The sequence below is a fragment of the Acipenser ruthenus genome, chromosome 49 (assembly GCF_902713425.1).
Source record: "Acipenser ruthenus chromosome 49, fAciRut3.2 maternal haplotype, whole genome shotgun sequence".
In the NCBI taxonomy this organism is placed as follows: domain Eukaryota; kingdom Metazoa; phylum Chordata; class Actinopteri; order Acipenseriformes; family Acipenseridae; genus Acipenser; species Acipenser ruthenus.
Window position 1 is genome coordinate 5,253,987 of NC_081237.1, and position 23,673 is coordinate 5,277,659.

Below are 23,673 nucleotides of genomic sequence, written 5' to 3' on the forward strand. Positions count from 1 at the left end.
AAAGAATAGATCTGTGTACAGGTGTATAACATCTTACTAAAAGTACTTGCAGTGTATCTGTTATAGTTCCAGATAATGTGTGTAGGATACAGCAAGGCTAAAAACCAAGAAGAGAACAGAATATACACTCGACAACATTAAAAAGTTTAATTCTTTATCATAGCAAATGTTACTATACAACAAATGTTCGACTAAGAAAAAAAAAAATCTATGATGGTACACAATGTTTTCAAACACCTTTTGCAATCTTTATACAAACTAAATATTGAATATTTGGAAAATAAAATAAAAGGTTGAGAATATTGTTAAGTGTGGTATACAAATATTCAAACTTTACAAAATTTTATATATTTTTTTTTTCCTCAAACTGCAGCGTTAAGCAAAAAGTAGGTCTATTTACTAGAAACAAACCCAAAAAGAAAGTTAATTCCATGTCATGATCTGTACAGCTAATAAAATATGAACCTGCATGGTGAAATATATCATACAAAAGTAGCATTTAGGAGAAATGAAAACAATTACAAAGGAAAGAGAAGGTACTAGGATGTTGCTGAAAGGTATAGAAGACAACAATTGATAAGAGACCACAAAAAAAAAAACACAGGGAACACAAAACATTTTAATATCTTTTGTTTGTATAATAAAACCTGCCAAGGTGTTGGGAGCTTCAAAAACTGCTCAACAGTGACACCTGCTGGGGGGGGGGGGAGGATATGCGACTACAGTCGCTGAAAGCTTCTGTGGGGTACAGTAGAAAGGGCCTTTCTACTGTGACAATAAATGTTATGTGACGTGTTCCTGAATAGATAAAAATATGCTGGATCTCCATTACAGTACAGGGTTTAAGAGTAAACAGAGTTCCAGATGACGAGGATTCATTTATCATAGGAAATAGAAAATTGGCTTTTAAACTGTACAGGATCAATTGTGTTACATTAAAACAGGAAGCAGCTTTCAATTTTTATTTTCTTATAGTTTTTTTTTTAAATGTCCCCTTACCTTTATGAATTACCTCTGAATTCAGAAGCTGCTCTTAAATTCTGGTTGCACACCATAGATACTGTATATACAACATAAGCTACATTAGCCAAAGTGTATTTATAGCAGAAAGAACCAGCTAGCTGGCTGCCTGCAAATATCGTAGGAACAGTAGGGAGATTTTTTTTGTTGTCATTTTTTTAATATATAAAAAGAAATCAACATTCCTCAGTGTGGTGGTATGAAGTGAAATGTGGTTGTTTAATCAAATACTGCAGTATTAAAACTGTTTAAAAGAAAAAAAAAAAAAGAATTAAAACTGCTTGTTGAATTGAAAGTCTCCCATCGATTCAGAAGGGCGACACACACACTGGACTGCGACCCACAGCTTCGGAAAAGTTATCCAGCTTCTATCGTCTCCAGTCTAGAACTTTGAAAGCGTGGTGAAATTTTCCGCCATGACAAAAACCAAAAAACCAAAAAAACAGCACTGTGGTGGACGATCGCTTTCCTGTCAGCCCTGGTTTTGGCGTGTCCCGTGGTATAGTGTTTTACACCGACCCTATCCTTCTTGCTCAGCGCAACATTTGGCTGGTGTTTCTTACAACTGTTTCTCTACATTCTGTCCGGATGACTGTGCAACGCTGTGTCCACAGCCGTGTCTCAAGAACAGGCGCAGGCTTGTCCAATATAAAAGCCTTTCCTATTAGGGAGGTCCATACAGCCTCTGCTACCATAGAAAGAACCATAAGTTAATAATATCTAAAAGAGATCTAGATACAATATTGTAGGTCAATGGCAGTATAGTGCTCCTGCTTTGTTTCCTCTGGACTCCACATGCGCTCTCCACTCCCTACCCCCGCGATGTCTCCCTGAAGTGCGCAGCCTCTCACAGCAGGCTGGCCAGGCTGGTGGTCGGTCCGTTTTGGGCTTGGAACTGCACTGGAGGGGGTCCGTCTGTCCACTGCAACACAGAAGGAGATGGTCAGTGAACTTGCATGGAGCGCCTATCTTAATTTATCCAAGCTGCTGTGTCTATACAAAATAATAAATTAGGCATGTGGAGTGCCACCCCCCTGTGCCACCTAGCGCCCGATACAGCTCTACACTTTATATTGACTGGTTTTGCAGTCGTAGTCTGTCGAACTTCTTACTTCTAATGTCCACAGAAAATTCAAAGAAATTTGGGTTCCTCAAGATGCATGCTTCAACTGCTCCGATATCAGCTCCCTCACTATGACTTACATTACATGGATAGAGTGTGGAACACCTTATTTTATCAAAAGTCCATGAGAAGCGTCATGGGTGGCAAAGGCTATAAAAGCATTCAGTGTATTACTGTCGCCCCTCCCTGGTTCCCCCCTTCTCCCTCCCCCAGTGTAAAGGTAAGTGTCTCCGTGTCATACGGTGATGAGGTTGTGCTCAGGAAGGCTGCAGGCTGCGATGTGGTCCTGGAGGAGCTGCTGGGAGAAATTCTGGTGCATCTGAGCAGCTTCGTGAGCGTCCATCGTATTCCCACACGCCTTGTTCAGATCTGCACAGAAAGGGAGAGGGGAATAATAATAATAATAATAATAATAATAATAATAATAATAATAATAATAATAAATTTATATATATGGTAGACCCTGATATTGATACGATACAGCCAACAGAAATTTCCTTTGGAATGTAAAATAGATATTCTAAAGAATATTGATGTGATATAACCATGTGAAATTTCTTTAGAATATATAGTACACCCTGATATTCAAAGATACAGCCATCGTAAACCTTGTATTGGATATTGTGTAATGTTTGAAATGACATAACACAAATTAGATTTGTTATTTTTTCTTAATCAACTATAAAGTAAAAAATAATAATAATAATAATAATAATAATAATAATAATAATAATAATTACAGGGTTCTGTATAAGATACATGCTCATTTTCACACAGCTTGTATCGTGCTGCCCCTATACGATATTCTAACCGTTGAGATATTTCAGAAGAACATTTACGACGAGGGTGAGGCCATTCGTCCGATCTAAGCTTGTCCGGTTGCTATTATCCCTACATGTTCAAGGGATCCTGCCACAAATTCATAACAATATATAGACATCCTTTGGATAAAGGCAACTTTGAAACTTGTGTTTGTCAAAAATAATAAACCCTTGTGGGTGTTTCCAAAAACATTATAAAAGGAATGAGCCCAGCGTTTATGCCGTTGAACTATTTGCAAGACGGTGCCAAACTAGTCACAAGTTTTCAATAGATGCTTTTCCTTGCTAATCCTTTCCTGCAGGCATTTGACAGACATTGTATCAGCACATGGAAACTGTACGCTGTCAGAAACGACATTCGTGCCAGTGGTTAAACTGAGTGGCTTCCAGCGAACACAGCAAAAACGCAGACAAAAAAAAGCCCTGTCCCATTCCTAAATACAGGGGACAGGTTTCGTGTCACAGAGAAAAGTGCTGTTGAGACCAAAATAAGTATACCATCAGATACAGATGCTCTCTAATGGTCATTGTATCATATTGCAATAAGTCATAACTGAACCAGTGGCTAGCAAAAACCTCACAATGCCTCGACACTGCGTAAGAATTGTGCAATGCCAGCCCGATAGTTTCTATTTATAGCAGAACAATATTATAGGTCCAGGTCCAGCCAAAAGGCACTAAGCAGCAGTTAGAGCTCAAGTCCTGCAGGACTTCTTATTTCCTTATAAAGGAGGTTAACACCTAAGATTACAGTGACTGGGCGATAGAAGGGTTATTTATATTCTGTGCTTGGCCAGTCACACCAGCCTGACATGAGGGCAAAGTCTGGAATCAGAGGTGACCTGGATCTGTTCTGCCGAGCGCCTGCCTGTTTTTCTACACCAGCCCCATCAATATTAAATTGTAAAATCAACTTAAAATGCATGAACGTGATGTAAAGATGTGAAAAGGATAGTGCATCCTTTGAGAGGTTTCTTAAAATCTGCACATGTCCATCTCAGTCAACCAACTATTATAATAATAATATTATTATTATTATTATTATTATTATTATTATTAATAATAGTTTACCAAGTTGCAACAAAGTAATTCAGATATAAATGTGGTGATTAAAGCATGATTAACCTATTAATTGTTTATTGATTGCCATATTTTTTTGTTGCAAGCTTCAATTAAAATTCATTACAATCAGCGAATCGCCCAGTGCTCTATTTGTAGTCTCAAGTAGAGAGTTCGCCAGAAACACATGCTTCCCTTGCTTCCTTAAGACTAAAGCTCTGTTTAAAACATGCTAAAAAGATGAATCCAGTTTTTAGTTTGTAGCCTCTTACCTTTCAGCAAAGCAGATGACCAGAGCTGGACAGACATGTCTGGGATCTTGCTGGCCAGTTGCATGGCTGGTACAACCATGTTATTGCTCTCCTGATGGGAAGAGCGCATGAACCAAGGTTAGCTGCAGACCAGCTCCAGCTCCTACCCCAACAACCTGCTTTACTTGTCTGGACTTATAATGTCCAGCGGATGGTCAGAGTTTAACTCAAGTCACCAGAGGTACAGTAAGCCTCTAGCTGAACATTTTGGTTCAGTCTTAACTTGGGATAAATTAAGTAAGCATCCCACTTAAGAAAGTGTGTTAAAAAATCATGGATAATACATGAGCTAATGTAAATTGATATTGGTGTTTTTGTGATGAAAACCAACAGGCTACCAGAGTCAGAATACAGTCTACAAGGCATGTAGATAGGTCGAAGCTCATTTTCAAAACTTTTTCGAACAATTTTTAAGCCATTCAATTGCCTATGTTGGGATTGTTTTGTACTTGCAATCTTTTTTCTTCTTTCTGGACTGTAAAGATTAAGGAGAATTCAATTTGACATGTACAACTTTACTTATTAAATCACACGAGTTCAGATAATGCAGTAGGGGATTATACAATGTACTTTATCCAGGCTGTACTGTATCTGTTAAGAGAGTCCCTGATCACACCTGCTGGAACAAGACTCATAGAACATGTCATCATTCTTATCCCCCTGAACACGTGCAAATTGAAACTAGATTACTGAGAATGGAAATATTTGATTACGGATCAATGCATTATTTCACAATTTCAGCCAAAAGAACCACACTGTCTCTAGATATTCCCGTAACACCAGACTTCTGTGCAGATTACAAGCAGTGCTTACCCTGTGGTTTCCCAGAACGTAGAATATGTGTCCGAGCAGAACAAGTGAACAGGCCGTCAATCGATTCAGATCTTCCGCGTTGGACATTTTCAGGGTCTCCCGCAAGAATCTCCTAGAGAAGGGGACAAATACAAAAATTCAAATCAATAGAATACTTGCCACCTTTTCTATTGCTAGGTACTCTGCTGCACACATGCAGCAAGAGTCCGTGTAGGGACTCCTGAAAACGACGCAAAGAAACTAGCAGCGTTAACTTAATAAATCCTTGTTTTTTATGTTTTCGTCTCTGGGTGGGGTGGTGGATAGATCCAATTAACAGTATTTAGGTGACCTTTGGGATATTTCCGAATGAAAAGAGCAGACTGCAGCAGTTGTACTTATCTGTGAGAGCGTTGCGAGACTGAACGCTCGCTTTTCCTCGGCCGTTCAGAGCAAGCGGAATCTAGTTAAATCACCCGTCACTGTCGTTACTCACTTTGCTTCGTTGTAGCGTCCTTGGAAAAAGGAGAAGAGCCCTCTGATGTAGAAAGCAGCGGCGCGTAAACAGTGGGAACTGGGAAAAGAGATTTTTTTTGTTTGTTTTATTTTTAAAGATAATAACGGATAGAAATTAGACTCCCACTGCATAGCAGTTTGATCCATTCCTGGTTTTACCACAAGCTTGTTACTTTTACACTGTGGCTAATCAAGCTCGTAGTAAAACATGGAATGGGTGAAAATGCTATGCAATAAGTGTTTTTTCCACCACTGAAAAGGAAGCATAGCATTTGTCTTTATGCTGTCAAGACACTGAAAACTAGTAAGAAACAACTTTTATAGATCTATATAACCATGTATATTATTCTCTTTAGTTTATTTGCCTGTAAAAATATGAAAACTCCAGAAGGTTTCTGTTAAGGATTTCAATGGTGGCAATACTGAGACCATTTGTTTAGATCAACTGAATAGATATTGATGTAATATTTTAAATAAGGGTTTTACACAAGATTACCAACGTGATGTTGACCAATTAGACCACTCTTAAGAGATCAGGTTCTACAGCCTTATCCAAATGCTGCTCAATGCTAAAGGTCTTATGTGTTTAATTAAATAAGCAGACTTTTAATAGAGTTTTATTTACACTGTCCCTGTCAGATGTTCTTGTCAAAGAACAAGAGCAGCGAGTTATTACAACCGGCACAGAGTTTAAGTTTTGCCTCCAGTGTTCCTGTTTCTCTTAACTCACTGAACAGAGTTCTCTTACCTTACAGGGAAATTGTGATCAGGGTTTATCCTCTCCAACAGACTGAAAAGCTGCAGACGCAAAACCAAAAAAAAAAAAAAAAAAAAAAAAAGGATTTAATTTGCTTACTGCCCATGCATTTATGAAGTATGAAAAATATTGTTAAAGTTTCCAATCAGGATTTTTATTTTTTTTTCTACTTGGGATGGATCCCAACACCTCAAGCCTATGGGGTAATGTTGCTTCATTTTTGTTAGCCTTTTTGTAGAATTTCTCCATTATTTATTTTAGCAATTCGATAAGCCCTCCTGCAGCCTTATCTTTAAATTGTTCATTTACTTAAGCCGTCAGTTCGAGTACTTGATAAGTCACACTAGTATACAAGTGGGCATTCTTGAGCGTGCCATGCTGTACCCTCTATGAATGTGAAGGCTTCCTAACATAGCACCTCCGTTACTGACCTCCTGCTGCCGGTTTCCCTCTCGGATGTAGACACTGGCCAGGTTGGTCACAATAAACGTCCACAGTTCCTGATGCGTGGTCAGCTGAAGAAAAGGTTCAGCACAACGTCAATTCAAATGACCTGGGACTGTTTTTATGGCAAGCCATGATGCTAAATATAAAGTTTTTTTTTTTTTTTTACTTCAGTGTACCATTCCTGATAAATAAAAATGAAATATTAAGTATTACAAAGGAGAGGGAGGGAAGGGGGGGACAGCTGAAGGACGATTTAAGGCATCTTCATGTTTATTGCATCGACTTGGTGGCATCGAAATCGGATGTCTGTGTGATCGCTGTTGACATCGACAACACAGGTAAGTTTTCACCAACACGTAAACAAGGAGAGTTGTCAAGCCCAACAAGCTGTCAACATGATGGACAGCCAGATATCTGAGCAGGTCACTCCCCATTACTCTCCCTCCGACAGGCAGGGCGCGTCTGCGTCTGTATGAACTAAAGGGTCATCATCTCCCTTGCAGGGGTGAGCTGAAGCCAGAAGGGAGCAGTTTAGGATAGGTCTGCCCTGGTCAAGCCCATGCTTGCTGTTGAACCAGAGACACGCAGACACTGACAGGCAGGATCAGTGTGGATGTCTTTCGGCTGTTACTGACCCTCCTTTCACCACAAGTCATCTAGCAGACAGTGGAGTCGGAGGTTAAGTAAATCTAATGAAAAAAGGGCCTGTAATCATTTTTATTTACAGTTACGCCAACGTTTGATTTTATTCCTGTAAATCTTCCGATGGGAGACAATCTTTAATTCTATCAAATGAAGACCGCAGAGAATCTTAATGTCACTTCAAGTTTTTACTTTTGGGAAGATTTAATGTAATTTTGTGTAGAGACCCAGGATCTCTTAGACCACTTACCCGCAGTGCTGTCGTGAACTGTGCCTCTGCGTTATCCATGCAGTTTACAGAAATGCAATAAAGACCCTGGGGGGGGGGACAGGAAAGAGGAAACTAGCATTAGCCACTTATTTAGGAAGTCAGTACAGTTTGTTTTCAGTGGTGTTCCCATCAGCAACAGGACAGATTACTATATTGACACAGCAGGGCTTAAGTTTAACTGACACAACAAGCTGATTACTTGATTACTGTCTTTCCTGGTTTAAAACAAACACAGTGCAAATCAGACCTGCAATTTTAACAATAAAAGGGTGGAGTTACTGAGCCCCCTGCTGAAGGCAGCTAGGAACTGCAGGGTGATTTGAAAGAAGAGGGCTATACGCTGAAAATGAATTACAGAGCGTGGGATTCATAGCAGTGGTCATCATAGATAAGACATCCTAGTATAGAAGTCTGACCGCACAACACAAGTATACAACCACCCTGCCACTAAAAATATCCTCCTTACGAGATAGCTGGACAGTTGGACAGATATACAGGCACAGTATGAAGCGTCTCTGGCAGACAGCGGTGTACTCACTAGTAAAGTGTGGAGCTGAGCAGCGTGATTGGAGAATAACCTGGGGGACTGCTGGCACAACTGGCACACCTGGGATATCTGCACCAGTAAAAGACAAAAGTTATTAACGCAGCGACAGAGTACACCCTAGCAGTGCATTTGTTTAGTTTGTTTAATTTCAAGCCAAGGACAAAAATTCAGCTTTAGTAAAAAAAACTGAGTGCTCCGTGGGGATTAATTCTAATTCAATTAATGAAAATAAATAAATCTGGATTAAGGGTCTCGTTACAGGCGTCTGAACCTTGAAAACTGGTTACCACGACCTGCATTCATAGCGTGCGGAAAACATTCAAATACAGAGCAATTCCTAACATTCAAATAGACAGAAGCATCATTCGACAGCTCTGTATAGGTTTTAATGCCGGACTACAATGATAATATAAATGAATGCGAGCGCTCCTTGCTGACCTCCTGCAGTGCGGTTGCTTTGTGTCCGGTGACGAGGCGACACATGATGATGTGCTCCAGCAGTATTACCTGGAACGAGGACAGGATCGGGCTGCAGTCCAGCACTGGAGAAAACACACACACACACAAAAAATACTACGGCGGTCAGCACTTTCAATGGCTTATGTGAAATCTGTGATGTACAAGAAGCTACCATGCCAAGAAACATGCAAAAAAGCACAAAAAAGTGCATTTATAGCATGGATAGGAAACACAACATGGTTTTCTGCAGCTGACCATGGCACGGTACTTACTTTTTAATTTTTCTAACTGCATGAGTGCTTTGTCAGTGTATTTCTGTGCCTTCTCCAAATAGCCTGCTTGCATGGAATGCATAACCGTCACCTGAAAACGCAAAACATTTGCAGTTTATCTCGGATTATTTCATTATTTTAAACTCACGGAGCTGAGACAGAGATTTTGTGAGCCTTAAATAAGCTACCTGTACAAACGGGTGTGTCTATGCCCAGATGTGAGCAGTAAAACCTGGAATGGTTTAAACTTCTATGCAATGGGGGTCTTCAGATGTATTCTTTATTTTTTTTCACTAACCATAGAAAAGAATACATTACGTGCCCAAGAAGACAGCTCTTGTGCCGCTTCACAAATAAAAGAAACTAAACAAAATTAGTGGATCTGATCACTTTAGTTAAATTTGTTTTTTATTCTTAGGAAATGCACTTTAAAGCAGTGGTATTCTTTTGTGGCTCTTTCAGTCCATTGCAAACCAGGACTTTGTTCCAATGAGCCATCTATTTACTTAATTAATTGAACACTTCAATTGAATAGTTAAAGACTAGTTCAGAACAAAGGCTATGCAGTGCTAAATTCAATAACTAATGGCACGGTTGGAACAAGGTCCATGAGTGAGTACTGGAGCTTTAAAAGGGTTTAACAGCCCCTGTCTTACTGCGAAACTGAACAAAGCCAGCGCTTACCAGATAGACGAGCACACACATGTGCTCCTTTGGCAGCCAGTGGAAGAGATCGGCAGGGTTGCTGGGCAGAATCTCGTCATCATGGAGCGTGGAGATGGTCTGGATGCACTGCTGCAGCTGCTTCAAGCACGGCTTCACACTTTTAACCTGCAGCAAGAAGGAGGGAGGAAGAGGAAGGGAGGAGAGCACCACCAGATTGAATTAAAACAAACTAGAACTGGAAAGAAAAAACAATAAAGTAACAAAGTCGAGCTTCCAAGACGATCACCAGGTTTAAGACGAACGGGTTAAGGGTTTTCCTCTCTATGGGTAAACCTTTTCTACCCTTCCCCAGAATTCATACCTCTTACCCACTCCTGAGACAAATGACCCCTCCCTACCTGTACCAGTACGTTTACAGTTCTTAATCACTAGACTGAAGAAAGCACTAGGCAACTGTCTAGTTAGTTTCTTATAGCTTAACAGGGATGGCAATGACTCCTATTACACAGCAGTTTCACCCATTCCAAGTTCTATTACAAGCTTGATTAGCCACAGAGTATGGGGAACAATCTGAGGTGTGTCTTATTAAACTCCTAGTAAAATCAGGATTGGATCAAACTGCTATGCAATGGGGGTCTTCTTTCCATCCCTGGTTTAATCTTAGAATTCTTGTTTTGAAGTCAAGGTCCACAGCTGCCTGGCTTTCTTCCAGTTTAAAGACCTACATCTTTTAACAGAAGCTTTGTGTGTTTACCTGCCCAGCGTCTAGGTAGTGCGTGACCTGCAGCACCAGGAAGAAGACTCGCAGAGACTCCTTCTGGATGGGGTTTCCCTGCCAGTTCTCCACGATCTGACCGCACAGCGTCAGCAAGGGGTGCACCTCCTGCAGCTTCCTCTCCATCAGCAGCAGCTGCCATTACAAAATAAACACAACATTATCTATTAGTAACATATTTTACAAGATTTATTCCCCCTTATTTTAAACCTATATAATATACACACACATACACACATACATACACACAACTTAGGTTAACATGATCTTACACAAAATACAAAATGATTCCCACGTTCTTGTTAAGGAAAGACAGGTGCATCAATGCTCATGAAAGTAAAGTTGCAGTCTGAACACTGGGGCAATCATCATTTATTTTAAGCCTTGCCGCCTTATTGGGTTTCATTTAAATTCTTAAATTCCTGCACCACGCTTTAATGGGACATAATTCAAGTGTTCCATCTGCTACTGGAAATACTGGAAACTAAAACACTTCCAGAAAGTATTCTGACAACTGCTTTTACATTTCACTGGACTGGAATATTTCTTTATTCTAAATACCCTGTACAAACTTTTTTTCCCCCCCCATTGTATCGAAATTATTATTATTATTATTTATTTCTTAGCAGACGCCCTTATCCAGGGCGACTTACAATTGTTACAAGATACCACATTATTTTTACATACAATTACATTATTTTATTTTTTTATTTTTTTTTTACATACATTTACCCATTTATACAGTTGAGTTTTTACTGGAGCAGTCTAGGTAAAGTACCTTGCTCAAGGGTACAGCAGCAGTGTCCCCCACCGGGGATTGAACCCACGACCCTCCGGTCCAGAGTCCAGAGTCCAGAGCCCTAACCACTACTCCACACTGCTGCGAAAAACTTTTTTTTTTTTTTTTTAATTTAAAAAAGAAACCATGATGAAAACTTACCATTCCTTTACTCAAGAGAAACAGTGCTCTGTAAAAAGAATAAATACATAAAGTAAATAAAGCCAAAATATGTATTCAGAAGTAAATACAACATTTTAAAAAATACACATATGACATTACAAAGTTCAAAGGCATTAAACATTCTTTCATAACTGCTACAGACAAAGACACTTTGCATGAATTCTAGGATAGATCAATGGATAGATACCCTTCATATTTTAAAGACAGTTCTGTTCTACATTAGAGCATTGATCTTTCATTCCTACCTAAGGCACAAAAAGTGCTATAACAAAACAACTTGAATCCCTATGTTGCTGCCCATACTAGTTTGCATTGCTCATGCATGCAACTACTACACACAGCAACATACAAGATCAATACATTACTTTATATATAGTGTTTGTAAAAAAAACAACAACATTCTATCAAAATGTCAGATGCAATTTTTTTTCCCCCCTCACAGCAGAAAATTCAGTGAGGTCTTCACCTTTTATTATCAAAAAAAGAAACGTTTCCACATACCTCAACAACAAAATGCTCCTGTCCGCTCTATTTGTAATAGAAAACCACTGTTAAAGTTCCTGAAATTTCTAACACGCAACACAATTGAAGTCTGAAAAGTATTAAACGTGATTCACACTCCAGTGAAAATGATGTACACTTTTTTTTTGTTTCTCCTCTTTCTGATGAAGCAATTTGTATTTACTAAGTTTCTGACAAAGAGATTACAGGATTGATCAAATCCGGCACAAGTCCATTCCAGAACATGTTTTCCTTCCAGCCTAACCTTGAATATACAGCTTCTCCTGCTGTGGCCTTCCTGTGCACATTTTAGACTGTATAGATTTAGGGACCAGACAGGAATAAAAAAAAAAAAGAGGACTGGAATGGACCATTCATGCCGCATTTAACCAGCCCCGAACGAGGCTCCACCGTTTCAAAAGGTGAAGGATCAAGCTGTGCAATAAAACCTCTGACTGTCTTTCATGGGCTACATGAAGACCACAAAGCCCTAGACACACGAGAAAGGGACACCCCCATATTCCAATCATGGTGACCACTATAAAGAAATGCAGTGTGGAAATACGGTAACATTCAATTGCTATCCTACATTTTACTCTCTGGATTCCACATACAAACACTATATATAATAAATAAAACTAAAACAGGGTGTTTCAGAAGTCTGGAACCATAGGCTGCTTGATCAGACCTAGAGGATGGGACAGGGTTTGCACCCACCATGCCTGCGAGTTAATGGAGAACATGGACAATATATAAATATATATTTTTGCAACATTTGTGACGATCCTGTTTTTCTTTTTAGGTCCGACTGTGGTTTCAGACTGCTGGAACGCCCTGTATGCCACCCTAGGATCAGGAAGGTGAACATCAGAACGACTATATTACCTGGTGTACTCCGACCCCACTACCCTGGCATACTCCGCTCCCACTCCCAGAAGATCGCACGCTGACACAAGGTCCTTCTCCAGCGTGTGCAGTTGCTATAAATCAATGAAGAAGAGGAGCTCAATAGAGGTACAGTTACAGCAGCAAATGTTACTTTTACTCCTGCTCAGAATCCACAGCTTCAACGTATAGCCTTCTCACAATGATTTTTTTTTTTTACCAAGACTATAAAAGGGGAAAAAATTGTGCCAACTCTCAACTCAGGACTCGGTGCTTACCGCAAGTTGAAACAGGAGCCGACAGTGCCAGTATGGTGTTTGTTGCGAGATCTGGATTGCTTTGCGCAGAAGGGGCTTTGCTGAATCAACCAAATTCTAAAACAACGAAAAGATTCTTGTTAAGACAATAGGACTGTACGGAAACTGATGACGCTTCTTAAAAAAATATTCTGCACAGTTACAAAATATTTCAGACAAACTAAATCAAGATTGAGAAACTACAAAAGGAGATGTTGACCAATATTGATGTGATGAATAATTAAATCCAAGCTTAACCTAACAAACAAGCCTCACTCTCATTGCAGGGAGAATGCGGGGGGGGGGGGGGGGGGGATCGTCTACCTCTCAGCATAGTTAAGATCATGGGTACACACCCAAATCTCCATTCTCTCATGATCATTACACATGTGTAATCATCATGTTCAATATAAAATAAATAACTACCACTCACCTGTTGGCAATACAGTTCTGATAAAAGACTGGCAGCTTCAAATTTAACATCTTCAAATTGAGGGATCTAGAGTTCTTTGTAAAGGATTATTATTATTATTATTATTATTATAATTAGTCATTATCCTTAAATGAAGAAATGTGCAGACAGTTTTGAAGAGACTTTTTTTTAGACTAGAGGCTTATACATTTCCCATTTTCTGAAGGTTCCTCAAAGTATTTTTAAAAATAATTATTCAGAAAAAGAAACAGGAAATCCCATGTATGTGTACAGACAGGTTAAAACAGTCCTCTTGTTGTCAGCTGGACATGTAACCCAGTTTTTGTAATAAAGATATCACACCGCCTGGGTGCCTATAACATGTCAGAGTATTAATATATGCATCATCTGTGAGCCCACACAAATTAAATCATTTACCAAAAGATTTGGCTACTTGACTAGTTCTACCCTTTCAAATGCATCTGCCAAATATGTCAACCCCTGAAGTGATCTGACATGTAACCATCAGTCTCCATGATGTTTTCTTGAACCTGTCTCCCATAGCCGTGAACAGAAACAGCGGACAGAAAAAGGATACTTGCTGAGATACCAACCACTGAAAAAGAAAAGAAAAGAAAAGAAAGAGAAATGTTAGTGCCATGGCTCTGCTGCACACATGAATCAAGCTAAAATTGCTCAAGACGGTAAATTAAAATGTCAGAATTGCAATATATAACATATATTGTTACATATATGTGTGTATATATATATATATATATATATATATATATATATATATATACACACACTTTAAAAAACGATGACTGTTGAAAAGTTTGCTATTCCAAGAATGTCATATCACACTGTCTCTGTGTGTTGCTTTTGATATAGAAACATGACGCTGTCTAATACTGATACTGATCATATAAGGGGCGTAGTTACATTGCGGAAAATGAACTCTTATTTCAAGAGCCCTAAATAAAGGAAGTAAATACAAATTCTTCTAGACTCCTATATTATTAATAATGAACTGATCCGGCGCGTCACAGCATGTTGACTGGTTAAAAACTGTCAACACCTCCAGGTAAGGTAGTTCCCTCAATTCATCAATTTAGTTTGTTTGATTTCATCCTTTAGTTTTAAAAAAATAAATAATATTAATTCTCCAAACAAAAACGAATCTGCTTGTATTTACAGCTTGAAAATATTAAAACATAGGATTATATGGGAACGAGACACTTTATACGGGAAAATAACAACAATAATAATAATATACAAAATTAAAATCACATAACACTTTAGAAATGTTTAATTAATAACCGGTATGTCCCATAGCAAGTCAGGCACTTCACCTGACATTCTTAAACTCGTCCACAGTGTGCTCTTTGTATTAGAAATAGTTGTTTTTAGCTTTACATTTCATTTTATTTAAGTTGTATTACAATTCAAAGCTTACGTGCGGAATAAATCTCTGACTATTGCCCGAATGATTCTTTTTTTAACGTAATTATTATTAGTATGTTATAGAGAATATGCTTTCTAATTATAGTGTATTTGCTCCACCGTTTCCCTCATTATTTCTAGTTTATTTTTAATACTATTCTGGGGTGTATAACACCATCTCTCCCTTTTCCTCTGCTTTCCCGGTGTGGCCTGCCATTTGTCCCGCTTCCCTCTCAGATCCCCGGCCTTTCCTAGAACCTCCCTTACCGCTTTCTCCAAGTGATTCCTGGCCAGCTCGCTGTTCTTCGTGTGGTGGTACAGCACCGATCCGAGCTGCAGGTGGGTCCGCGCCTCGACCCTTTGCGGCGGCTTGAACTGGAAAACAGCCTGGAGACAGTGGACGCAGAGACGGATCTTGGGGGGGCTGGAGGTGCGGAAGTGTTCCGCGAAGCCTAGCAGGGCTAGATACCAAGACTCCGGGGCCTCACCGCCAGACGCCATTTTGCCGTCAACAACAACAACAACTACGACTACCGCGTCCGCAGCACCGCGAGATTTCAGACAGCGCAACGAGAGCACGGCGAGATCTTAGTTATGGGGCAGCACAGGGACTGCATTTTTCACTTTTTATTGTAAACTATTCTTTTGAAAGAAATAATTATATATTTTTTATTAATTATTTGAGATTTACAACCAGAAGAGCTTGCTTACAGCATAATAATACGTCATTGATAAAAAAAATATATATCTTAAACTTTTTGTGAAACATATAGATCTTTGATACAGACAATATTTTTTTCTTTCATTATATATTCCATAACAATAGTATGGTGACTTTTTAGCAGTATAATAGCATATACATGAAATAACGTTTGCCAATGTTTTACTGTATTTTTTTTAAAGGTTTAGACCAGTGCTGCTTATAACATCCCAAGGGCAAAAATCCTACATCGCAAATGAGTACAAGTGAGACAGGAACGAAAGAATAGCGGAACTACTCTTCAGTTGCAATTGGCGGCAGCCGGACAGAAAGGTGGTACGTTCTGTGACTTTGGTATTACCAAAATGAGACTACGGTTATTTCTTAGCGTAGCCGCGGCTAGTAATATAAGTGATACGCTGCGTGCTTTGAGTAGCCCGTTTCCAAGCGGTTGTCTGTTACGGTATTGGAACGGGGAGCGGTTGGTTGTGGATAGGCTTTGTAAGAAGCGGTGAGAAATGTAATACATGAGATTGTATTTGTTTTATTTATTTATAATAATAACAATAAAACTAACATACAAAATAGGCTTGTTTCTTGAGATCCTACGTTAACAATATACTGTGTTTTTGCCCAATTGTCTGTAATGTTATTTGAAGACAAACGAGATAACCGTAACTAAACAAATCATTCTTTTATTTGTATTATTAATAATAATTAATATTTTTAGTGGACATTAAAAGACGGTTAGAAATAACACAGTCACAGCTGGGTAAGCTACAATATTTGCTGTACAGTATCGCGACCATGACAGTACATTGCTTTAGTTTGGTCCGCTGTCCTGTGATTTGTATTATAATTGGCCTGCTATGTTAATTGCAGTCGAATTGATGTACAAAAGCCTGATCAGATGTTAAGTGTCTCTAGGAACCGTTTTCTAATATAACTTGTTTCAGTGAATCGCAGTATCAGTGGCTTTTGTTGGCTGCTCTCAGTGTAGGACGGGCTGGAGGACCGGTCTGGAGATGGCGAGCAGAAGGATCACTCAAGAGACGTTCGATGCCGTGGTGCAGGAAAACATCTCCGAGTTTGAAATGGAGCCGGACGAGGCGCTGAAGGAGGCGATTGAGCAGTTTGAGTCACAAGGTACGCACAGATGGAAATAAGACCCTCTGCTCGGTCGCAGAGCAGTTTGATCCATTCCTGAGTTTTTAATAAGATGCACTTACCTGAGCTTGTTACCCATTCACTGGGGCTAATCAAGCTTGTAGCACAGCCTGGAATGGGTGAAACTGCTATGCAACAGGAGTCTTTATTCCCATCCCTGGTACAGCACAACCTAATCACCTAATGCAGTAACTGACTTAGAACATAAGAACATAAGAAAGTTTACAAACGAGAGGAGGCCATTCAGCCCATCTTGCTCGTTTGGCTGTTAGTAGCTTATTTATCCCAGAATCTCATCCAGCAGCTTCTTGAAGCTTCAACAACTTGGAATTGATTTGATCCATTTATACCTGCACAGATTTTTTTAGAGCAGTGAATTGACATGGATTGCAGCACCAACCTCATATTTCTTTTCTTTTACAAGGTAAAACTAATTTGCAACAGAAATGCATAATTTTTTTATTGTCTTCATGGTAAAACAGATGAAGATATAAAAAAAAAAAAAGTGTTTGTTTTTAAGTTTTATCTATGAAACGGATCATTCACTTACTGAAAAGTAATACATGCATTAGAGAAAGGCAACTAAACCCTCCTCCCTGCCTGTTTCTAGGGGTGAGCCTTGTTAATATAGTGAAGGCAGTCCGGACAGCCTCTTCAGATGAGATGAAGGAGGAGCAGACCCATGATATTTTACAGGTACAGTAGAATGAAATAAAAGATGCAGATTGAAAAACGAATACCTGTGTACTGTAGCTACAAGGAAGCAGGAGTGTCCTTTAATATATTAATTATCTGAAACAGAGCTGGAAATATGACTAAGATTGCAAAACAGTTTAATCCATTCCTGGTTTTACTATGAGTTTAATAAGAGTTACCTGAACTTGTTACCTAGACACTGACTAATGATGCACATAGTAAAACCAGGAGTGGGTGAAACAGCTATGCAACAGGAGTCTTATTTCCATCCTTGTACAAGACTGTATGTGTACAACACTAATGTATATATGAAATAGACTGTGAATGCATTTTGAATATGACATATATGACCTTGCACTGTATAGTTACTACTGTATAAAAACATTCTGCAGTTATATGCAATAGGAGTCTGATTTCTATCCATGCATTGCAAGGCTAAAAAATATTCTTATGTAAAAAATATATCCTTTTTTTTTTTTGTTGGTGACCAGGCCTTAGAGTCTCTACAGACATTGTTAGACTCTTCGTCCCTGGATGTGATGGGGGAACAGCTAGCGCGCTTCACAGAACAGTGCAAGCTAGACTTCTCACACCGCTACCTGGCGGCCCAGAAAGGCGCCTACCCCACGATCCTCTCGTGCTGCCGGAGGACGGTGGGGGAGCGGGGGCTCCTGCTGAAGGCTCTGGGAGCGCTGGCGGCCCTGACCGACGGGCAGCCGGACCTCCTGGACGCCGACGGGAGGGGGCTGCTGATCGAGACGCTCCGCGAGAACCGGACCGACCCCTCCGTGACCTCGCTGGCGATTCGCGTGGCACGCAACTGCTGCCTGAAGCACGAGCAGAACCGGCAGGCCCTTGTGAAGGCTGGGCTGCTGCCCCTGCTGACCGGCGCCATCGCCAGCCACGGTGCCGAGCCCGAGCTGGTCAGGTTGGCCTGCAGCACGCTCAGGGTTATGACCTTCGACGATGACATCAGGGTCGCCTTCGGACAAGCCCACGAACACGCCAAGCTGATCGTGCTGGAGAACGCCGGGCTGAAGGTCATCATCGAAGCGGCGAAAGGTATGCTGGGACCCTTTTCTCTGTCACGTCTGGTTCATGTGTCATCATCATTATCAACCACAAATGGAGGAAACTCCCCAGAATTTGTCCACTTGAGCTGGATTGACCCTTTACTTCTTTAGTTCAGAGTTTGCACTATTAATTCAGCCTGTCGCACAGCATGTACTTTTCCATCTTGCTGTGCTGATGATACTGATGGATACGTGAATGACAGAGTAAAATAATTATTCTTTTTAGATCTGAAGGGAAGAGAACTGTGTTCTGTACTATCAGTGCTCATGAATTCAAACTTTCAGTCTTCCTGCATCGAGTGTATAATTTTATTTATTTATTTTTCCCCTCTTCTTGCAGCTCACACAGGCAATAACAGTGTCCTCAGCGAGCTGTGCGGCACGCTGTCCCGGCTGGCTGTGCGAAACGAGTTCTGCCAGGACATCGTCGACCTCGGAGGGTTGAAGTTCATGGCCAACCTCCTCGCGGACAATCTTGACCATCAGGTACTGCAGGCGCTCGTGGTTATAGAGGGTTATATAGTTGGCTGGCTCAGTGTATCGATCCATTTAATCTTTTGTGTGTCCTTCGCAGGGCAACAGAAAAAAAATATTAAAATGAGCACAATCGGGCCACTCCAGCCTATGTATTTGTCTGTAACTGTGTACTGATGTGCCATTAAAAAATAAAAGTTACAAAGACCTGGATTCAGTCAAAATGATGGCACCAATACAATAGTTAGAATTAGCGCAGCTGTGGCAGTGCTATAAGGTTTGATTTAATTCTGGACAAGGTGTTTTGCAATTGGTAGTGGGGTGAATGTGACCTCCTCTGTCCCTTAGCCTGTATGAGGCTAAGGCTGCGTTTATAGATTTTTGTTGGCGGCATTTGGTGGTAGCCGTATAGTGAGTTGAGCCCATGTGACCTTTTTCTTTTTAAATTTCCCTTCTGTTTTTCTTCCAGGAACTTGTGAAGCAGGTTATGAGCGCCATCCGAGCCATCGCAGGAAATGACGACGTCAAAGACGCCATCGTCCAGGCAGGAGGGACCGACCTGATCGTGTTAGCAATGAACAGACACATGGGCAACGCGCAGGTACCTGACCTGACTAGGGTACTGTTTGATTATAGGTGCCCAGCAGGTTCCACAGTATCTCATATGCTCACTGATTGATAAATTAACATCTGAACTGTTTTATTATTGGTAGTAGTCGTAGTAGTATTTCTGTCTCTTTGCTTTGGCTCCACTCTGATTGCTGTGCTTCTTGCTCAGGTTTGTGAGCAGGGGTGTGCAGCCCTGTGCATGCTCGCTCTGCGTAAACCGGAGAACTGCAAGGCGATCATGGAGAACGGGGGCGCGCTGGCAGCACTGCAGGCAATGAAGGCCCACCCAGGGGAGGTCAATGTGCAGGTAAGAGAGGCTGGAGATAAAGGTACACATTCATTAATTTGATCGCGTCTTCACAGAAGATATTTTAAAATGCTTTCCATAGAGGAAAACCCTTACAACGGATTTACTTGTAAAGACGTTTGAGTATTTGGCATCGAAGGAATGCTGTTCGGACAGGGATAAAACAGAGTTAAATACAAAAGTGTAACCTTCTGTTCGGTGGCTAGAATGTAGAATGAAAGAGCCCTGTGGCTTTTTTATTGCAGGTTCAGAGCTTTGAAAGCAGGTTTATAACCTGTACTGTAACCCTCTTCCAGCCCCAAGTAAACACTCTTTATTACATTAAGCCATTAGGTGCAAGCAAAGTGCCCTCTTGAGATATCTTGCCAGTAAGTGGCTTACGCTGTTGGAATAGAACTGAAGGTCGTCAAGCCATCAGGGCTGCTTCTGGGCAGCGTTTCCGCTAGTCCATCCACAAATGAGAGAACTCTTTATTCACTCGTATTTATTGTAGCAATTAACCAGCTCCCCCCTGCTAAATACATCAATTTTTAAATTAGCCCGATCAACACCAATGTGGAGCGCTGAATCTTACTAGAGAGAGGAGTTTGAAAAAGTCCCCAGGATGTGACGACTGAAACAGAAAAACAATGCACATGGTAATTCTAAACAACGAGAAGAATACATTGGTTAACTTTGATATTACTAGGAACGCACTTGGGGAAAACCTTTTTTTTTGTTTGTTTTAAACATTTTGAAACTCTTAATCCCTCCCCGTTTCTTCTCCTCCGACAGAAGCAGGCGTGCATGGTGCTGCGGAACCTGGTGTCTCGGACCAGTGACTACAGCCTGGCCATCCTGGAGCTGGGTGCAGAGGCGCTGATCAGCCAGGCCCTGGTGGCTCACCGGGACTGCGAGGACGTGGCCAAGGCAGCGCTGAGAGACCTGGGCTGCAAGGTGGAGCTGCGGGAGCTGTGGACAGGCAAGAAGGGCAGCCTGTCCCAATGAGCCCCCCAGCCAGCCAGCCCGTCACGTTACTGGGAAATGCACAAATACAGTGGAAGGGCTTTTAAAAAATGTTTTGCCATTCTCACTCCTTGAGGCAGGTTCGTACTTTAGTCTTGCGACAGTCATTGAACAGCTGGAGTTGAGCACAGTAATACTCAACTCCCTTGTATCTCACACAGTTGCACAACTAGAGATCAGAAATCCTCCCTCTTCGACGGTCGCAGGGTTGAAGTATGAACCGGACTTTACTGCCCCGGCATCTTGCGTGTGTTCTGCATATTGCAGCATTTCCTGAACTGTTTCGATATATATGTTAACAGAATGAGAAAATGAGGTGAAGCTGCATTGCAGCAATACCTAGATGTGGGGACGCAGCACAAGAGGAACAATGTTGATATTGTGTTAGAAAAAACACAGAGATTCTGTCTGACACGGATGGAAGTGTTCTTTTAATAGATTTAACACTCTCTTGATTTGTTTTGTTTCTGTGTAAATCTGTTTTGGTTCCCAAGGCCGTATTCCTTTTAAGGTAAAGGGACAGGTGTGTCCCACAAATAAAAATGATGCTAACTTTCTTATTTCTGCAGTGAGACGCATGAAACAGGGTTTAAAATGTACTGACAGGTTAGAGCTGGTCACTGTCAATGTATTTAATGAAGAAACCGTTTGAACAGCTGCTCAAGTCCTTGTGTCCTAAGGGGGTTAAAGAATGTTTTTTTTGTTTTGTTGTTTGTTTCAATTACTGTTTTTTTTACTAAATGGCTCTTGTTAGTTTCTTTGCTCACAGTCTTATAAATCATTTTTTTTATTCATAAAAACACTCGAAATAACTCTGTAGGCTTTGTGATTCTAATACAGTAAACGTATAATACTGGTTTCCTCCTCCTGTAGTTTCTCCTTCTTCACAACCTGAACTATATACCTTTGCTATCCAGTCGCTCAATACAGATGATGGAAGCCAGTCTGTGTACCCCAAACTCTTAGTGCTTTTCTTTGTTGTATATCCTTGCTTTTGAATGTGCATTAGGACCCCTCTTGCTGTTTTTACTAGACATTCAAGTGTCCCATTCCTCGGCACTCTGTCATGTGAGTTTAGGGAGAGGTTTTCTTTTGGGCAGGGGAGACCTAGAGAAATGTTAGTCTCATACCTCCGTTGATCCATTGCAACTTGCACATTATAAACAGAAGGTGGCGCTTTTAAAGTATTTTGACTGGACTGCCATCATGTTCATATTGCATGCATGCCGAGACCCACGATGAGACTTACAGAGCTGGTCATGACACCTGTACTTAACATACAGGTTGTATTAATCGCTAAGGTTAGAGCTACAGTGGTGAATTACAATGGCTTTTGAAACTGACGTGCTTGGAATTGTGTTGTAAATATTGAGTGTTGTTCAGAGTTGTAAGAAATCCTGTTGCTCGTGTGTGTGTGTGTGTGTGTGTGTGTGTGTAAGTGCGGTGGTTCTCCGTGAACCTCTTGTCTGTTCTGCTGTAGATTCTGTTTCAGTTCGTGTTGATTCAGTGCTCTGTGTTGGGTTTTTATCTCTATACCCTTACCACTTCAGATTACAATCAGGATGCTGTGGTGTAAGACTTAAAAGTTTTTTTTTTTTTTTTTTATTTGTTTCACAGAAGAAAAAAAAATCCACATTGAAGTTAAGGCTGTAAATCCATGTTTCAGGTTTCTGGAGACGCAGCTTTGTGTCGTTGGTGAGCATTTAATGCTCTGATATCTTGCTCTTTGTTGTTTATTTCAAAAAGGTAACGCAGGTCAGAGTTTGAGATTGTAAACTAGTTCGTTTTGCATCATTGTGTTTTCATTGTGCAGTGCAATGTTTTAGTTCCTTAAGTTCCTGGGTATGAGTGCTGACAGAGTCCCATGGGAATGTGGAGTGTGCTGATTGAACAGTAAGCTTCACCGGCCTCGCTTGTCTTCAGCAGGAAGTGTGACGGTTGTGTTGAACAATCTAGTGCTCCAACTTTTTACTATTAAATGTATTACCGCTAACTGCTGCTGCACTCTCCTTTTTCAATTAAATAATGATTTTATGAACGCCCTGTTACAGGTATACATGTATGTGTAGTCCTGTATTAAAAATCTTCATGTGTCAGAACTTGAATTAATAAATGCCTTGAATTAAATACCTGCTGTGTTTTATTCCTAGTTTGTTTTTTTCTCCTTTTGAAAAAATAGAGTAAAACAGGCTTTGAAAATGAACACCATAGTTCTTAATCAGATCCTGGTTGAAACCAGCACAGTTCAAGGCCTGCCAGGATCTGGACTTGAGAACCAGTCAAACAGCCGTAGATGTCCACTCTTAGGTGCAGTATCCTTCCATCTCTGTCTAGTTCAGTTCAAAAGTTTATAACAGGATTGGAACACAGACCAGGAATGGAAGGACCAATTTGGACCAGCCCTGCTCTAATCTATAAGGATTAATCTCACAGGGCTGCCACATGTGCAGGGATGGAAATATGAGCCCCCATTGCATAGTTAGGTTTTATTACAAGCTTGATTAGTCACAGTGTGTAGGTAACAAACTCAGGTGTGTCTTATCAAACTCATAGTAGAACCAGGAATAGATCAAACTGCTATGCAGCCGGTTATTTCCAGCCCTGGTGTGTCTGTATTCTTCTGTTTTCTTTTGGCAGGGCTTTTTATATTGTACAGATGAGCAAGA

The 23,673-nt window shown here is 40.5% G+C and overlaps 2 protein-coding genes across 16 annotated transcripts; one reads left to right on the plus strand and one right to left on the minus strand.

Moving 5' to 3' along the window:
- Positions 1 to 123: 123 nt before the first annotated feature.
- LOC117966346 (MAU2 chromatid cohesion factor homolog) lies at positions 124 to 15,477 on the minus strand. Of its 2 annotated transcripts, XM_034912249.2 has the most exons (20): positions 15,244 to 15,477; positions 14,132 to 14,149; positions 13,555 to 13,620; positions 13,104 to 13,199; positions 12,826 to 12,920; positions 11,941 to 11,967; positions 11,419 to 11,446; positions 10,458 to 10,613; positions 9,722 to 9,868; positions 9,038 to 9,128; positions 8,745 to 8,848; positions 8,298 to 8,375; positions 7,739 to 7,804; positions 6,831 to 6,914; positions 6,391 to 6,440; positions 5,623 to 5,700; positions 5,148 to 5,259; positions 4,296 to 4,386; positions 2,385 to 2,512; positions 124 to 1,942 (listed from the first exon to the last, which is right to left on the minus strand). In XM_034912249.2, exons 1-20 carry the CDS (start codon positions 15,475 to 15,477, stop codon positions 1,868 to 1,870), a joined length of 1,824 nt encoding a protein of 607 aa, XP_034768140.1. In that variant the 3' UTR covers positions 124 to 1,867. The 2 variants fall into 2 exon arrangements, with proteins under 2 accessions (XP_034768140.1, XP_034768141.1); XM_034912250.2 differs by lacking the exon at positions 11,941 to 11,967.
- Positions 15,478 to 15,493: 16 nt separating this feature from the next.
- LOC117428929 (armadillo repeat-containing protein 6) lies at positions 15,494 to 23,134 on the plus strand. 14 transcript variants are annotated; one of them, XM_059014770.1, is made up of 9 exons: positions 15,494 to 15,608; positions 15,880 to 16,012; positions 16,633 to 16,822; positions 17,454 to 17,539; positions 18,031 to 18,601; positions 18,953 to 19,098; positions 19,556 to 19,687; positions 19,865 to 20,002; positions 20,777 to 23,134. In XM_059014770.1, exons 3-9 carry the CDS (start codon positions 16,702 to 16,704, stop codon positions 20,987 to 20,989), a joined length of 1,407 nt encoding a protein of 468 aa, XP_058870753.1. In that variant the 5' UTR covers positions 15,494 to 15,608; positions 15,880 to 16,012; positions 16,633 to 16,701; the 3' UTR covers positions 20,990 to 23,134. The 14 variants fall into 14 exon arrangements, with proteins under 14 accessions (XP_058870753.1, XP_058870752.1, XP_034768146.2 ...); XM_059014769.1 differs by lacking the exon at positions 15,494 to 15,608 and having other exon boundaries at positions 15,741 to 16,012; XM_034912255.2 differs by lacking the exon at positions 15,494 to 15,608 and having other exon boundaries at positions 15,741 to 16,012; positions 16,672 to 16,822.
- The last annotated feature ends 539 nt before the right edge of the window (positions 23,135 to 23,673 follow it).

Coding starts and splice junctions, on each gene's coding strand:
- LOC117966346 (XM_034912249.2), bottom strand. CDS start 15,477: ATGGCGTCTGGCGGTGAGGCCCCGGAGTCTTGGTATCTAGCCCTGCTA. Junction 11,968..12,825: donor GTGGGGTCGGAGTACACCAG/GTAATATAGTCG, acceptor TATTACAAATAG/AGCGGACAGGAGCATTTTGT. Junction 9,869..10,457: donor ACTACCTAGACGCTGGGCAG/GTAAACACACAA, acceptor TTCTTGCTGCAG/GTTAAAAGTGTGAAGCCGTG.
- LOC117428929 (XM_034912257.2), top strand. CDS start 16,042: ATGAGACTACGGTTATTTCTTAGCGTAGCCGCGGCTAGTAATATAAGT. Junction 17,540..18,030: donor AGACCCATGATATTTTACAG/GTACAGTAGAAT, acceptor GTTGGTGACCAG/GCCTTAGAGTCTCTACAGAC. Junction 19,688..19,864: donor GACACATGGGCAACGCGCAG/GTACCTGACCTG, acceptor CTTCTTGCTCAG/GTTTGTGAGCAGGGGTGTGC.